The 17,952-nt window shown below is 41.3% G+C and overlaps 1 protein-coding gene across 1 annotated transcript in view; it reads left to right on the forward strand.

The window, feature by feature from the left end:
* Window positions 1-184: 184 nt before the first annotated feature.
* CDS1 (CDP-diacylglycerol synthase 1) overlaps window positions 185-17,952 on the forward strand; it is a 27,964-nt gene continuing 10,196 nt past the window's right edge. Inside the window, exons 1-6 of the mRNA XM_083860781.1 lie at window positions 185-313; window positions 8,346-8,473; window positions 11,484-11,580; window positions 14,652-14,749; window positions 15,036-15,175; window positions 16,670-16,728. Coding sequence (XP_083716907.1) covers window positions 218-313; window positions 8,346-8,473; window positions 11,484-11,580; window positions 14,652-14,749; window positions 15,036-15,175; window positions 16,670-16,728 — 618 coding nt within the window. The 5' untranslated portion in view covers window positions 185-217. The remainder of the gene's footprint in view (window positions 314-8,345; window positions 8,474-11,483; window positions 11,581-14,651; window positions 14,750-15,035; window positions 15,176-16,669; window positions 16,729-17,952) is intronic.

A 17,952-nucleotide genomic window follows, 5' to 3' on the forward strand; every position in this document is an offset into this window, starting at 1 on the left:
CGGGGCGCCGGGTCCGGCCGCGCCCCCGAGCTGCGGCGGCGTCCGCAGCCCGAGCGCCGCCTCCGCGGTGGTGGGGACAGCGCCGGGCTCCGAGCGGCAGGAGGAGGAGGAGGAGGAAGGAGAGGCGGCGGGCGGGCTCCGCGGCGCGGCCTCCGCGCCCTCCCCAGTCCCGCCCGCTCCGCTCCCCGCCGGGTGGGCGCTGCGCTCCCGCGGCGCGATGTCGGCGCGGCGGCGGCGGAGGGCGGCTGCCCAGGAGGAGGAAGAGGAGGAAGAAGAGGAGGAGGAGGAGGCGGCGGAGGCGGGTAGCGACAAGGTGAGGACGCGCGGGGGCGGCTCTTTGGGCAGAGGGACAGCGCTGCCCCCTCCCCGGGCCCGGGGCGTGTGTGTGTGTGTGCGGAGCTCCCCGCTGCGCTCCCGGACCCTCCCGGGCCGTGCCGGCCACGCTCTCGGCTGGCGGGAGCAGGGAGAGGGCCAGGTGCCAAGTTAGAGGTTGCGGGCCCACGCGTGTTTTGCCCCATTGCCGTTCCCCCGTGGCGAGACCGAAATGGGAGCGGCCGGGCTCTCTCCGGGCCCGCAGCGAGAGCTCAGCGCCGTCGCTGCGTGTCGTGTCTCACCTCTGGATGGGGGAGCTGATGGCGCGCTGTGACCCCCGCCGGGCGCTGAGCACACCCCTCGCTCCCCCCGCCCGCTGGGATGGGGAGGAGAGTCGGGGAAAAAGGTAAACCCCGTTGGGTGAGATAAGAACAGTTTAATAATTGAAGTGAAATAGTAATATTGATGAAAAGAGAGATGACAAAAAGGCATATAAAACCCCAGGAAGTGCAAGTGGTGCAGAATACAATTGTTTCACCACCTGCCCCACAATGAGCAGCAATCAGCCTTTCTCAGCCAACACCCCCCAGGAGAGGCTCTGGCCGGGTCAGATCAGCTGCTCTGGCCACGCTCCCTCCTGCCTTCTTGTGCCCCTCCTCACTGGCACAGCACGGGAAACAGAAAAGTCCTTGACTTGGGCTAAGCACTGCTCAGCACAGCCAACACATCAGTGTGTTATCAGCATCATTCCCCTGCTAAATCCAAAACACAGCACTGTAGCAGCTGCTAGGAAGAAAATTAACTCTATCCCAGATGGAACTGGGACACTGGCCCAGGAAGAGAGCATGGTTCTGTGCTGTTGGGCCAGTCCAGTAGTACTGGAACTAACTCAGAACACTGATCTGCTCTGTTTAAAGGCTATGTCAGCATTTCCCAGCAACTCTCTCTCTGCTTTATGGCCTGTTAAGTGATAGGCATTCACCTCTGGCCTGGAAAGGACTTACAGTATGACATTTCTGCTAAGGCAAGAGGTTTTTGAAATACTAAGTCTATGCATCAGGTTCATTACAGTGGCAAAACAGCCACAGTGCTATTCTTTTGTTTGCTATGGAGTTAAGGCTTATCTCTACAAAGGCTAAACACATCACCACAATCACAGTTGCTAATTGTCTGAATAAAATGAAAGAGAAGGTTTCATTTGGGTAACTGGAATTAAAGGTTTTTTTTTAAAAAAAAAGCTTTCTGATTGTTAAATTGAGGTAGCAATAAGTGTTTTTACTTGAATCAGTAAATGCTTAAACTTGCACGGATGTCGATGTTGCAGAGTGTGTAGTTTGCCTTAGGCATCGTGGCAAAGAACCGGAAAGAGAAACTCAAGACTGTTTATTCCTTGCTTTGGTTGCTTTAACTAAAAGCAACAAAGTTGCAAATTTGTAGTGCTGTATTGAGGGCTGTGATCACGTAAGGTAGTGTTTGGATTATAGCTGTGCACAGTATTTTTATATAGATGAGAATTAACTTTTAAACATAATTTCTCATCACAGTGTGCTTGAAAAGCTGGGGTTTTTTTTTGTGGAGATACTCTGGTTTATTTTGCAGAGTAAGTTTATTTCTGAGGTGTGCAGTGAGCTGCCTTCAAAGAATTCTTGCCATTCAAAGGCTCTGCTCCCCAGACCCCCAAAGGGTGCCCCGATCTTGGTTTACCTGTGTGATTTTCAGGGAGGAAAATGCTGTTCTTACTTATAGGCCTGCTGTGTTTTTACTCTAGCTGCTCTGCAGCCTAGTGTTTCATCCCATTTGGGATGATGTTGAGCAGACAGGAGGCTGGTGCTATATGCAGCCAGGATGCTGGTTACAGGAGATGGATTTCAGTGTGCATACATTTGTGTTCACTTGAATGACAGATAAGGAAAGCCTTTTCCACTGCACAAGAGACTCCCGTGGATTATTTGTGGGACCCTCCATGTTCCCACTGGAGTTGTTTAACCCACCTGCAATGTGTCCAGCACTGGTGACCCTTGTGCCTCGTAAGTGACAGTAAGGATTGATTTTACATATTAAGCTGGCTTCAGTGCCATTGTGGAGGTAAACCAGTATTTTGTACAGAGGTTTCAATCAGTGGGTCACAGTTTGGGACTCTGTTTTGAATATGAGCACACATGTAATGTCTGCTGCAGGTGATTTGATGAGTAGCATCTGGTCATCAGGATTCACAGGTGTCACATTATACAGCTTCCTAGATGGTTATCACTCTGCTCTGTCTCTTGGCTGGACTTTACAACAAGTGGATGCTTTTATTATCCTCTAGCTATTTTGAGATGACCTTTTTGGTGTGGTGATCCTGTATTTGGGCTCAAAACTGGATCTTTGGTTGATGACTACTCAGGGATAGCCATGATGCAGTGGGTTTGCACTGTTTTCTAGAATGCAGCTAGAAACATCACCCTCTTCATCACTTGTAATGATGGAGGAAACTTGTTTCTTTGGGTTGTATGTGCTTTATTCTTCTTCTGCTCTTGTTGGCCCAAACCAAGACTTGCAGATATATAAAGGCAACATGCACCTTTTTTTTTGCCCAAGTAGAGAAGCCCTCTGTGTTTGTTGAAGAACTCCAGAAATACTAAATACGTCTGAAGGTTTCTCAGTATTCTACTTGAAGCCCTGCTTTCAGTGTGCTATCTGGTACTTTTCATATTACACTTGCTATGTCCATAGATGCTCATTGCCTACTGAATTTAAGTGAAGCTGTTGAGGTGTTTTTTTTTTCCTCTCATTTGCATTGCCTCTTTGTCACTAATTGGAAACGACTGGTAGCTATTTCTATATTGATATAGTTTCAAAGGAAAGTTAAATTCCTTGGTTTTGTATGAAGGAATACGATGTACCTTTTGTGAAAGCTTCTTGAAGTTCTCAAGCTCTGCAAGTCTTAGTGTGTCCAGTTGCTCACTAGCTTGTTGAGCTGGTGACATTTTGTAAAATTGCTGTGAACACGCCTTTGCCTTGTAGGGCCCTGTGATTTTATTAGTTTGTTGGTTTTTTATGTTGTCCTGTGGCATGCAGGAGTGATTTTTTTTTTTGTTGTCACTTTCTTACTTCCTGCTGCTTGCCCTGGCTGCTCTTTTTCTAAGAATATCTGGTCAAAGTGCCTTCATAAATACTCTGAGAACATTGGGAAAAAGAGGAGTGACTTGGCATTCAGATACTTAATATGTATAAATCAATTAAAGATTTACAGGCTGATCTGTGTTCATGATTCTTTTAAAATTTCAATTGTTTGCATTCTTTGTTAAAAAGCAAGAGACAGTGCATTCAAATGCTTAAAAAAATTAGTGTATCCTGGAAGAAATCATACAGTTATTCCTCTTTGTACTGTACAGAGTTGTCAGAGTAGGACAGTAGGAGGGGAAAGTGTGATCATATTGCATTGCTGGCTGTTAATTATTTGTAACTACAACAAGCTTGGAATCACTGAATGCTGTTTCTCTTGTGGTCTTGAAAAAGCTGTTTCTGTTCCATGGGACAGCCTTCCAGGGAATCAGTTGCCAGATAAGTTACTCAGGCCTGCAAAGCTCAGTTTGGCGCTTGGACTTTTAATGTCCAAAACCTCACAAACCTGCTGGGATAAATGAAATTCCTAATTGCAGTATAACCTGTTGTGGATCTGCCTGTCTGCCATGGATCACTTAGTTACTTAATTGGGATTATTTTTCTTGGAGTACCCCAAAAATGGATCAGTTTAATTTTCACAGAGAAGTCTATGCTTTTTGCTATAAGTATGGTAATAATAATAAGGGCAGACTATTTCCAAGCCTCTGTTTTCTTGGAAATGGTGGTGAATTAATACTAATGCAGAGAGCAAAGGGTCTGTAGTTTCCAGTCATTGATGCAGCATGTGCAGGTCTCTCACCTGTGTTTCTGCATATGTCAGGCTTTAATAGTTTGGAAACAAAGGTTTCATTATTCAGGATCTTACGATACTTTGGCTCTTGGCTTCAGAGGAAAGTATCAAGGTACACCTAATTAAATACTCTACAATGTGCTGTAACTGAACTATTGACTTGACTATGGAACCTGTGAGAGACACTGCCAAAAGATCAAAGATGGAGGAGAAAACTTACTTGGAGTAACACTTGGACTTACAACAATAACTAAATTCTTTTGCTTGTTATCTTTTTCACATAAATTCTTGGACAATGGCTTCATTTTTTCAGTTGCTCTTCATGGAGATGCTGCATTCTCAAAGAACATGTTTGCTGTCTACTTAGGAGTTCCTTACAACGTCCTGGAAAAATGCCTTACAAGAGGAGCATTGCAAGTGTCTTTGTAACCAGAATAATTCTGCTGCGTGGCTTGCTTGGCACGTGTTAATTGTAGTGGAGGGCGTGTGGTACAAAACAGCAATTCAGAAGTGAACAGCAATTCAGAAAGGCCTTTTAGGTGATGAAAAATGGAGATGTCTATTTTTTCCTCTGTGACACACGGCTGTGTTTTGTGAGCTGTTGCAAAATAGCCAGCAAGCAGGCATCCACATGGAAGTGTAGTTTATGGCGAGATGTCACATGTTCTGAATTCCTGGTATGGAGGCTCAAGCTCTTGACTGGCTGAGCTTCCCCCTTTGTATTTGTGGTCTTGTACAGAAGATTTAGCACAAGGATGAAAGCCTTGTCTTTTGAGAATACTAAACTTAAACCATCTACCCCTTACAGGCACTTTGGGTGTGAATCAAGCAGGCAGGAGTGGCACACTCTCTGTGTATGAACAGTTCTGTCACCTGCAGTTTGAAAACTCTAAAAAAAAATCGAAACACCGTGGATAAAACACTTAATTTGGAGTTGGGGTTGAAAGGTTTCCTAGGCACTTAGGACAGTACAACCTGTGCTGGTTTCAATTAGCCTTTGAAAACCTCATAAATACCTGCTCACAGTGTTGTACCCGTGGCATTTCCCACGGGCTTTCACAAGTCCTTGATGTTACGGTGTACTAAGCTTGGCCACATCTCAAATCTGAAGAGCAGGAGAAGGAAGGGCTGCTTGGGTTTGTGCTGAACTTCAAAATTGCTTCTACAAGGTCAAGCTGCATTAACAAGGCTCTCGATTTTTTTTTTTTTTTTTTTTTTTTTAGTGCTTTTATGGTGATTAACTTAGTGTTTCATTCCATAATGACTGTTGTTATTTGTGGCTATAAACTGGAATGTTTGTAATCAATCACATAAAATAATTTAGAAAATGATTAGCAAGAAAGTATCATCCCCCAGTGATGAGGTTCTAAGCACTTAATGATGCAGAAGACAATTAACTAGCTTTTAGTGAGCAATATCCTCTTTGGCTCCTGGTTTTACAATTAAATGCTTTATTCAGGAAATTGTCGTGGCTGTGATAGCAGTTAACTGGAAAATAGAGCACTCGTGGTAACTTTTGAGGTATGTTGCACAGGGAAGTTGAAGATAGTTGAGGTGTTGAGTCCCACTGGTTATTTTAGTAATGTAAGGTGAAAAAAAATGCAGCAAGTTTTAAGCAACTTGCAGGTTGTACCAGCCAAGCTCCCATGAGCTACTGAAAATCTCATCAGATAAACACAGACTCCTTCTCCAGACTGGTTAGATACTCTGAAGACAGCTTGCTCTTGTGAATTCAAATGTTAGAAGTAGCAAATTTAAAATATTGCAGATAATGAGGTGCTTATAAGTGATAGTTGTGTGTTAAAGATCAGAAGGACAAAATGAAGTATGTTTTTTTAAAAAAAAAAAAGTTTAAAACCAATCATTTTCTGCAACACCAAAGTGGAATAAAAAAGTTTGGGGATATTCTTAGTTCTGAGTGCTTAGAGGAGAGAACATCTCTGCCGTCTGCAGGCGGGGATTAATATTAAAGACGCTAAGTCATGGTCTTAGGGCCCGGATTACTGCCCGTCATCTGTGCGGTGAGTGGTGTCTCCCAGGACTGTACAGGCAGCCTGCTGCACTCCAGAGCAGCTCACAGGAGTTGGAACGTGCCTTTGGGAGACAGCTGCGATCCCCCCAATTGCATCTACAGTTGATTTCCTAGCCTGTGGTACAACACTGAATAGCAGAGTTGTGAGTGTGGTGATTTTTTTATTTATTTATGTGCTTTTTCAGGTGTTCCACAGACTTTCTGTAGTCTGGACCACAGCTTATTTGCTCTTGTTACTTGTGTTAATTATAGGCAGAGTCTGCCTAATAATTATTCAGCTGTGGGGTTTCAAGATCTGGGGAAGCATTGATCACCTTTTTGAGAGAAGTAAATGCTGTAAAAGTCGAGAATTTAATCTTGGGCGTGTGTATGGTACATCAAGTGAATGAGAAAAACCCAGGCCTAACTTATAAAAACAGAGGATGTACCCACTTGCCTTGTGCATGTGTACAGTGCCAGCTCACTGTCTCGGGTTCTAAAAGGTTAAAAGCACTGTCTAAATGGAAAGGATGGCGTTTTCCTGAGGATCAGTGTCCCTGGAGAGCCAGGGGAGGGTCCGAGGTTGGAGCCTGCCTGCAGCACCCTGGTCAGCTCCTGGCCCCTGGCCCCTCCACGGCCAGCCCCGAGGTGTGGGCTCGGCCCTTGGCTTTGGGCAGCCAGCTTTGGAAAACCTTATCTTCTGCCTCGTGGTGTTTGCAGAGGCCAGGCACTGGACAGAGGTTACACTGAAGGGCAGCTGCAGGGAGGAGGCCACGGACTATAAACAGAATAACCACACTGGCCTTGGGTGGGATGGCTGGGGATGTAAGCACCTAAATTCTGTGGTGTCTTGTAGTGGGGGCAAAAGAGAGGATATGATATACCTCTGCTGGCTTAGAAAAAGTGACAATAATACTCGGAACAAGGGAAGAAAATAATATTGTTAAGGAAAAGTAGGAAAGAAAAGCAGACGTTTCTAATTAATGGAAATAGAGGATGATGGAAATAAAGAAGAAAGAACTGAGATGAGGAAGTTGGAAAGAGAGGGAGATGGAGAAATAGCATATAGCAGTGGAGAAGAAAGTTTTAAAGCATAGTTACTTAACAGTCCCCAGCACTGTTAAGAGCTGATGAACTTGAGGCAGCAGGGCAGGATGGAAGCTGTTTGAGATTGTAAGAAGGTGAGGCGAGTCAGGGAGGTCAGGAGGAAGTTCATGTCTCAAGAGAGTCAGACACTGAGCTAGGGATTGCTCTCTGCATTACTGCTGTGCCAGGGCTGAGTGCAGATTTCCAGCTCCCTGAAGCTGTGATGTTTGCAACTTTAGAACAAGTGAAGTCACCCTTAGTGTTGGCTTCAACTGAGGAAAAAATAGTCCTGACAGTGTGCTCTGAGAGTTGGTGACAATTTGTACACTGTCACCAAAATATGTAGCGCCTGTTTTGCATTTGGGTTAGACACACAGTCTGTCTAGATGATGCTTCTCTAGAAGTCCTCAGTGAATATTGAAGGAAGAATCATAGTGCTGCAGTCACGCAAAAAATTATTTTGAGTAATACTGTGTCCATGGGACACTTGGTCACTTGGTTTGAGTTTGGATTGCTCAAGCCTGAGAGTTCAAGCCCTACCATGTATAAAACTGCCAGCAACCTCTTCTCACTGGATAAAGGGGTTGTTTTTTCATGCATTACATTTCTTTTTTTTCTTCTTAATGTGATATTAAACCTTCCCCTTATTCCATAGAAGGGTAGTTTGAGATGTAGATGAGAGAATGCATTAGAGGCTTGGGGATTTCTGGCAAATTCCAGTATTCTGTGTCAGCTGTCGGATTTCTGGAAATATATATCCATGAAAAGGTGATGCTTAGAATGGGAAGTTTCTTGAATAGAGCAGGTAATGTCACAACATCCAAATACAGGCCTTTGTATAAACATTTACTGGCACACATTTGTCTGCTACGACATCTACAGTTTCACTAGTACACCATTGTTGTCTTTTAGAAGGTAATGCAGATATCAGTTCCCAAAGTAATGTTTGACTCAGAATACTGTTTTTTGACAAAATAACTGATAATCTTTCATTTTGTATTGAGTTTTCTGATAGTTTTATTTTTCTTTTTGTGATAGGAAGTGGATTTGGAAGAAAGACTTCACGAGTTGGACCTTAGAAGTGATTCAGATATTCCTGATACTCCTCCACCAACAGACAGCACTCCAGAAATCCTCAAGAAGGCTTTGTCAGGCTTGTCTGCCAGGTGCAGTGAAACAAAGACCTCTCAAATTTAACAGCTGATAGCTAAAATTCATACGGATTATATTGCAGTTTGAAGTCTGGTACTGCAGTTTTAAGTTTCATACAGTAGATGTGAAAATTTCAAGGATAAATTGTTGCTGGATATTACTGATTTATTTATGCTTTGGTAGTCCCTTCAGTGGTATGTTTTTTGCATACACATATATTTACCCATTTCATGCTTTTCTAAGTAAACACAGTTTACATAAACATCTACTGTGTCTGAGCATTGCAATAACATGGGCTAAAGAATTTGAATTACAGAATGATTATTTCTGGAGGTTATAATGAACTGATTTCCTAGCTCCAAGAGATTGAGAGGGGGATTGGTTTATGAATGAAAAGGTGTGTAAATTCTCAAGATATGATTTGCTAGGTTTTTGTGACATTTCCACTTCTAAGTAATTTGCTGTACAGTTAAATACATCATAGCTGATACGTCTATACTTTTTAAAGCAATGCTCATTTTTTTCCTCCTGTTTCTTTTGAAACTTAGGTTTCTTCCTCCAGCCTCCCAGGAGCTTGATGGCCAACAAATGCGGGGGGATGTGTATGTGTACAGATAGACAGATAATTGTGTGGACCTGCATATTCATGAAGGCTGTCGGATAAAGTTCCTTGTATAATTTTTTATGCAGTCCCTTTACAACACCTGATCAGTCAAACCCTTTTGGGGCAAGCAAGTTGGATTGTTTTTTTCACTAATGCGATGAAAGATCACTGAGGTGATAGATAGCAAAAAAACTACCTACTAGAATGTATATGGGTGTCTTATATACATTATGCTCATTACAACAAACCAAGCAATATACAGTGTGTATTTTAGAAGCAACTTAGGTCTTGCAAGAGTCAAAAGAAGGATCTCTAATCCAGACTATAATTAAAACCTTCCAAATCCTTGTAAAAAAAAAAAAAAAAAGAAACCTGGTCTCCTGCAGGTATCTCCAACAGCACTGTGAAATGAGTTTTTTGCCTTGCTCATTTTCTAATCTGTTGTCTGTTTCTGTTATGCCCATGAGCTATAAGCAGATGTAATGTTGCAGGTTTTAAAAAGCCTATGTCTAAATTGCACCAGCTGTGAGCAGAATGTGATAATTCTCCATTGCCATCACACTGCAAAGAGTGTCTGCTTGAGTTCTGTCATTGTGTTAAATGTGGAAGTCTTAGGTCTCCAAATCAGACTTGTTCCAAAGGATGTGGTGATACCTCAAACCTGCGACTAAGAGGTGCAGGTGAAACCTTTCCTGTTTCACATGCTTGAAATTCTTTATTGGGGTGTTTGTACAAAGGTATACAAAGGGTGCTTTGAGTGGAAAATTAAATTCTGGTGCTTTATGAATGCTAGAGTTGAAATTACCTGCCAGTTCAGTAGCCAGCAGTCCCAGCAGAGCCATTGTCATCATGTGCAACATGAGTGGGTTGCGCTGTAACTCTCAGAAATATGGATACTCCTTGTCTTGAAAGACCCTTGAAAGAAGTAGTATCTGTAACTTTCCAGCAGAAAGTTAGGATACAGTACACTTGTCAGGTGGCTTCCTAAATTCTGGAGCTTCTTCTAATTACTGAAGTTGTCTTTCCAGGATTGTGCTTGCCAACACTCCCAAAATACCATGTGTTATTTTAACATTACTCATAAAGGAAGCTGAATTCTTCTGAAGGAGGCTTCCTCACTATGGATATGCCACCAGGGCCAAGCTTCTACTGTGTATCCCACATCATAGAGCAACATAAAACATGTTGTGATAAAGCCTCTTCTGCCTCTGTTCTGATACTTAAGGCAAATCCAATTAGTGGCTGTAGCTGCCATTAACCTACCAAGGAGTCACATCCTAGAAAATCAAATTATTGTAGTTGAAGTTTACATTAGAACTGGAGTCTGATTCAAAACTAACACTTAATCAAGTGTCTCCTGCATCAGGTGTATCTCCTGATGAAGCAGTGAAACACAAGACCGATGCAAAGCAAAACATTAGAAAGAATATCTTCAGGCTATAGAAGAGGTCTTTGTGTTTAGCAGTAACTTGTGATTAGTTGCTTCAGCGGACACTTAGAGGAAATGACCTCAAATTGTGCCAAAGGACATTTAGGTTGGATGTTACAAAAATTTAATTTAGGAAAAAGGTTTGGAATTAAACCTTTGGAGAGATTTAATTTAGGAAAAAGGTCAAGCATTGGAACAAGCTGCATGGGGAACTGGTGCAATCACCATCCCTGGAGGTAGTCAGAAGATGTGTAGATATGGCAGTCAGGGACATGATTTAGTGGTGGACTTGGCAGGGCTAGGCTAACAGCTGGACACGATGATCTTAAATGTTTTTCCAGCTTAAACGATTCTATAGTAACAGAAATTTTTACTCTGTTTTCCTTAGGTAGCCACCAGCAGCTGCAAAGGTCTACAGGGACAAAAGAGTACAGCTAATTTGACCCATCAACCCCATTGTCACATATTCTCGTGTGCTGGTTCCATTGCTCACAAGAGCACCGGAATAGATATCCAATAGATAACCCCCTACCTGGCCAAAGAGCTACTTTGCTGCTGTAGAAAGTTGGTGGTCACTTTGCTGGGAGGTTTTGTTGTGTGTCTGTTACTCCTCAAAGAATCATTTGCTTTTTACCTGACAGCCTTTCTTTCCTATGCCAGTCTTCAGTCTTGCAGCTGAAGTGATGCTTTTTGAGGGTCCTGATGTATTTTCACAGCAGCTTCAATATGGGGTTGTGTCAGTTCATTGCAAAGAACATTTGGCAGGGCTGAGGCAGCATAGGGGAAGAAGAAAGGTGTCTAACTTTAATTTATTTTACTGTGCATCCTGTTTAGTTGGATAGTTGCTTGATTCTGTGTTTCTTGCTATGCATTGATTAAAGACAAACTTCTGCTATTCCCGCTGTTTTTAATACAGTTTAATCTCTAGTTAGCAGAGGAAGTGGAATTGATATTCATTTATAACTTCTTGCTTTTTATTTTTATTTTATAGATGGAAAAATTGGTGGATTCGTGGAATTCTTTCCTTAGCTATGATTTCTGGGTTTTTTCTGATTATATATCTGGGATCATTCATGCTGATGCTTCTGGTAAGTTCATTTAAATGCATTCTTCTGTGCAAGAGTTATTTGATCTCTTCATTCATCATGTCTAAGCTGAAAGGAAACTGCATGGACAATTCAGAGCTATTGTCTTTTATTTCTGTAAATGTAAATACTTTTGAAGAACACTTGAGGGATTCAAAACTGGACCTTGTAGCGTAAGGACTTCTTATATGCTGTAATTACTTTTTTTTTTTCTTTAGGATTTAAGGTAACTCCAAGAAATTGAATTACTGTTGCCTGACTTAACTGCTACCATCCATTTCATTGACTAGTTTGTATCACCTACTGTTGCATGTTTAGGTTTGTTTTAAAAAGCAGACAAAAAAAATCAGACCAAAACCAACTCAAGAAAAACCCTAGACCCACTAACAACAGCAAAAGTCTAAAGAAAAAAAAAAAAAAAAAAGAAGAAACAGGTGCAATTTTGAGGCCAAGGAAAGCAGGCAGCCCTGGCAAAGTTATAATATTTTTCATACATGCTGTATAGCAGGTCAGCCTTTGCTGCTTCTTTGCACCATTTTAATTGCTGGTATTTTTATGGAATGATGGTTTAAGTATCTTTCCCAGACTTGGCAAAGGAAAGACAGGAATTTAGCTTTTAATATGTTGAAATTGGTTCTTCTAGGTAACTGCTTAAGTTTTTGACTTTAAACTTGTTCAAGTATCAATTTTTTTTTAACTTTTTTCTTGGCCTCCTATGAGGCAATTTTAGGATTGTATTCCTAGAAATATTTAGGTTGGAAAATACCTTTAAAATAATTGAACTGTTAACCCAGCATTGCCAAGTCCACCACTAAACCATGTCCCCAAGTCTCCCATCTACACATCCTTTAAATATCTGGAGGGATGGTGACTCAACCACTGCCCTGGATGCACCTTGAAATGCTTGACAGCCCTTTTGGTGAAAAAAATTTTGTTAATATCCAATCTAAATCTCTTCTCCCATCTAAACTGAGGCTTTTTTTTTTTTTTTTTTTTTTTTTTTTTTTTTTTTTTTTTCCACTTGTTACTTAGGAGAAGAGACCAAGCCCTGTTCTTGTCTCCCAGCTCAGGGGACAGGGTAACCAGCTCAACAACTGGTCTTACCATTAAAGAGGCAAAGAAAGCATTAAGGACCTCAGCCTTTTCTTCATTCTTTGTCACTGTGTTTCCTCCTGGGTACAACAAAGGATGGAGCTTCTCCTTAGCCTTACTTTTGCTTCTGATATGTTTATAGAGGTGTTTTTTATTGTCTTTTGTGGCAGTAACTGGACTAAGTTCTCATTGGGCTTTGGCCCTTCTACTTTTCTTCCTGCATAACCTCACAACATCCTTGTAGTCATTCTGAGTCACCTACTCCTTCTTCCAAAGGTTATAAAATCTAATGTCTTGAGAGACTGGAATGCTGTTCTCCAGCATTATGGTCTGCATTACAGTTTCCACACCTGAATTAGTCTGGTTAATATTTCCTGTTTTCAGATGAATGACATAACAAACTACTAATTCATTGTCTCATTCATGGAGGATTTTCTTCTTTGTGTGTGAAGAAACAACAACAACAAGAAATCTTTTAAACTGCAGGTTGTTGCAAAAAGATTTTTTTCCCTCACAATCCTTCCTTTAGAAGTCTGTTACATTTGAGAATTATAATTATGAACAAAAAGGAACTAATTAATTTGCAAGATGATTTTGTGCATTCATGGTATATTGTGCGATTTCAATCATGGGCAAACTGTTAAGATATGAACCAAAAAGTAATTAAAGTTAGTATAGAATTGTAATAGAGTTCTTCTTTTGTGCCATAAAGGAAAAAGTCTGTCTTCTAATATAATGAGCTGGTAATTAAGCTGATATTTGCAACTACATAGAAAGGAGAATGGAGGGAAAAACCGGTTTTGTTAATGAATTATTTAATTTGACTGGAATAAAATAGCTTGTTTTTAAATAACATTAAATATGTTTTCATGTTAAAGCTGAATCTTGATACTGGGATTGAAAATGCCCAGAGACTTGTAGGAGGAGTAATCCAGTGAGGTTTGGAGGACAAGACCTGAGACTGCTCTAAAGATCTGGGCTGTATGTTCTGCATTTGCTGGCTACTTGGGTACCAGACTTCCATGGCTTGGAACCTTTTCCACCAATCCTGTAATGTTGCTCTTGACTACAGCATTTAAGTTTTATAAGGTTGGCCAAGCAGAAGGAAGAGCACAAGACAGAGGAGCTTCAAAATGAACTGGCTGGGGTGGTGTAAGACTTTGAACCTGTGTTCACACGTTGAGCAAGATGAGCTGTGTTGGTGAGGGGTGCCCAAAGCTTTGCGTGCTGACACTGCGTGGGCAGGTTCTCACTCCTGTCCCTGCAGGGGATCACCTCTGGAGTGGGTTTGGCAATTCCATACGTCTGGGTAGGGTGATCTGCTCGCAGACTGCGGATTGGACAGGAGTGGCAGAATCCTTTGAAGCCCAAAGGCATGACAGGACACACTGCCCGACTCAGGCCAGCAGCACAGGGAAGCAGTGAGGTCAGCAAAACAAAAGGAAGGCCTGGGAGGGTGTGACATTCAGACCTGGGTTAGATGACCTTTGCCTCTAATCATAATGCTAATTCTCTTAATGAGATGCTTGCAAGTTAAAGACCTGGGTGTCCAAGCTGTGTTGCACAGCTAGTTTTTTCTGTTGGGGCCAGAAAATATTTCTAGAATTAAATATAAAGATAAAACTTAGCCAAAAGAAATAGGAGAGCTTTCTTCACAGGAAGCACTTCTGATCTGCTGCTGTTGAACTGTTTTAATGCAGAAAGGTCAGGAGCCTTCCCTTGTTTCATGAGTATATTCTTGAAGCTAGCCCAATGTGGGGTTTTTTTTTTTCTTCATGTACAATGATTTGGAGATTTTTAAAAAAGTTTTCAATGGAGCTTAGTTTTTCCTTGGATTTGCTTTGAAGTGGTTTTCTGAGTGGTGTTTGACTTCAGAATAGTGTCTTCCCTTAATGCAGGCTGCAGTGCTCCTTACTGTAAGAAACTGCCTGTAAGAAACAACTGCAGCATATTTATCAAGCTTTTTATTTCTCTTATTTTAGGTCTTAAGCATCCAAGTGAAGTGTTACCATGAAATCATTACTATTGGTTACAGAGTCTACCACTCGTATGATTTACCATGGTTTAGATCCCTCAGCTGGTGAGTAGCAAGCCAGAACATCAATAAGCCAGGATGTGAAACTTAAATCACCTTCCTCCTCTCCTGTTGTGGTGGAATGACAGTTCTGTGGGTCATGTGCAGACCCACATGAGACATGTGTCTAATACAGAATTTTGTAGTTGTGTTCCCCCTGTGAACTTGGACAAATCAGTTGGCCTTTTATTACCTTTTTTTAATTTGTTATAAATAAATCCTTGTTTGTTTGTTTTAAGAATTGCATTTAATGTATCTTATTAAAATAACTGTTAGCTGTTGTATATTGCAGGTACTTTTTGCTGTGTGTGAACTACTTCTTTTATGGAGAGACTGTAGCTGATTACTTTGCTACATTTGTGCAAAGAAGAGAACAGCTGCAATTCCTCATTCGTTACCACAGATTTATATCTTTTGCACTCTATTTAGCAGGTAAGTGCAGGAAATCACAAAAATGATAGAACTTTCTGCTGCATTTCCTTATTTAATTTAAATATATATAATTGTTCCCCATCTTTATGCACTTCCAGTTTCTTTTTCCTCTTAATGCTTGAGGTGTTTGCAGTTGCATTTTTCCTGTGAGAAGATGAGTACAAATTTTGCATTCACTGCAAAGAAGAAACCAACCTAAATAAGGAAATGGTCTTGAGACAGTTGAGACAATAGTGCTCGAAAGAGGCTGGCAAGCATTAATTTTGATTGCTGAAGACCTGGTGCTATTTTGGCAGGCTGTAGAGATGACTTCTGTGTGTAATTGCTGTCCTGGGTTGATTCTTTACTATGCAAGTGTTCTCCTAGGTCTCCAGTAATAGGATTTACTAATACATTTTTAAACTGATTAGTCAAAATGCCCGAGTCTTAATTTTGTCTGCACGATATTCAGATACTTGCCTCATGGAAAAATTTACTCCCTGGCCAAAAAAAAATTTAAAAGCCTTTTTTCTAGGAAGAAGAGACACAAGTTGGCACTCTTGTGGATATTGGTTTGTGAACATATAAATGTTTTTTCAGCAACGCAGTTTAGCATAAAATTAAATCAGCTGAAGACTCAGATTGGCTTAAGGGACAAGGGCCTGCTATGCTACAAATATTTCTAAACTGCACTGAGAAATCTGATCTTTGTGATGATATGTCAGTTTTTCTATTTTTTTTTAACCAAATAAAAATTCTGCTCAGTGCTTAGATCACAAACTTGAAACTAGCTTTGCAGAACTTGACCTTTTTCAGCTGGCTTTTGCTTGGGGAAACTAACTTAAAAAATGCCTTGTGAGCTCATGAGGGGAGTCATGAGACAAGCCAAGCAGGAGCAAAAAGAGGAGGCAGAGCACAGCAGAGCCCCTTGGCATTGGGATTGTGGGGTCACTTAGGGGCTGTCCCCAGGGTTCAGGGTCTTTTGAGGGTCTCTGGTGCCCTGTTAGTGCAGGACGTTGCCATAGGAGATAAGAGGTGCTCAATTAACCATCCAGAAAATTCTTTTTGGTCAGCTGAATTCTCCAGCACCTGTGCTTCACACTTGCATTGCATACACCCATATGCCTGTCTGGGGGAATGGGGCAAGCTGGTCTTTTCCTTTCATTTATTTCTGTTAATTATTCAAAACCAGTTTGTTGGCCTGGCTTTTGAGTTTCTGAAAGAGATGATGTCCTTTACTAAAGGTCCACAATGGGACCTTTTATGTGCCTAGATGGATATTCTTTACTGATGGTTTACTATGGATGTTCTTTACTGATGTTAGCTAAACCTGTGTTAAATAAATAATAATCTTGTATGAGAAGAACTCTATATGTACTTTTAACTGAATATAAGCTAACGCTTTTAGCAGCAGAGGAATTAAAAACTTCTACAAAGGAAGAGAATTACTGGTATATCACAGTTCAGTGTCATTAAATATAAGATGGTACAAACTGCACTTGCTTTGTTTTACAGGATTCTGCATGTTTGTTTTGAGTTTAGTGAAGAAACATTATCGTCTGCAGTTTTACATGGTGTGTATTACCCACTTTGCTGTGGTCATTCACGTTATGAATGTCACTAGGAACAGTCATGTCCATATGCTCATAAAATAGTTTGGAAGAGGGGTATGGAAAATGTGCTTAAATTGGGAGTAAGATGAAATCAAGTCATGCTGGACTGTATCTGTTCACCTTCCAGATGATGATGATTATTATTATTATATCCCAGGATGTGGCCCCTCAGGCAGTACAAGCTGTCCTTGGTGAGGCCTTGTGCGTGTCCAACATGATATGTTTCCCTTAGTGATGGGCTGATATTGATGCCTTGAGAGGCTGCCTAGAACGGAGGGGTAGACAGTGTTAAAGGAATAAAGTAGGTATTTATTAAAAAGGCCTTCAAAGGATCCCCCTTGGGTGGTACAAGAGCCTGGCTGGGGCTACAGCCAAGATGAAAAACAGGTCACATGTTTTCACACTTTTAAAAGTTTTGGTCCATTTACATATTGGGGTTAATTGTCCAATTACAGCTTCAGGTTGTGAAGTTCCATCCCCCCAGTTTGCTATCCTCAATCCACTGTTGTTTATACTTTTTGGACCTAAAGCTGCAACAGTATCCTTGGTTCTTGTGCTGGAAAAGGATTGTTTTGTCTAAACTGTGAGGAGAACTTGCTAACACTTTATATGAAGTTCAGAGTTATATACTAATGTAGTACAGAATCTGAGAAATATGGAAGTTAAACTTAAAGGCATCAATGTGAAAGAGGTTGCTGGAGGAGGGGGATGCCTCTCCCTGCCAGGTCTGAAGCCAAACAGTTCAGCATTGTGTGGAAAGTGGTTCTTGTGACTCGAGTGTTGCTTTCTAGAGGCCCCAGTGAAGTACCATGAGGGGAACTTGATCTTAACCCCTGTGCAGAATATTTATTCTGTGACACTTCACAGCTGTTTTGGTCTTCTGCTCTGCAGTGTCTCAATAGATCGTTGATGTATTAAAAGAAACGAGCATTCTCCTCTGTCATATTTGTCTAACTAATAATCAACATAGTAGCTAAGCAACTGCATTAACCTTTTTCTTACATGTATCTTATACATTGAAAATTAATTCTGTAACATTACAGGTTAAAACCAAAGCAAATAAACCACCCCACTGACAACGCCCCACCTCCCACTTCTATATAGGAATGATTAGAAATCACAGGGAAACAGCAGTGCAGTACAGCTCCTGTCTTGAAAGAACTTGAGCAATCAGAGCATTGCACA

This window comes from Zosterops lateralis (assembly GCF_965231275.1).
Source record: "Zosterops lateralis genome assembly, chromosome: 5".
Taxonomy (NCBI): domain Eukaryota; kingdom Metazoa; phylum Chordata; class Aves; order Passeriformes; family Zosteropidae; genus Zosterops; species Zosterops lateralis.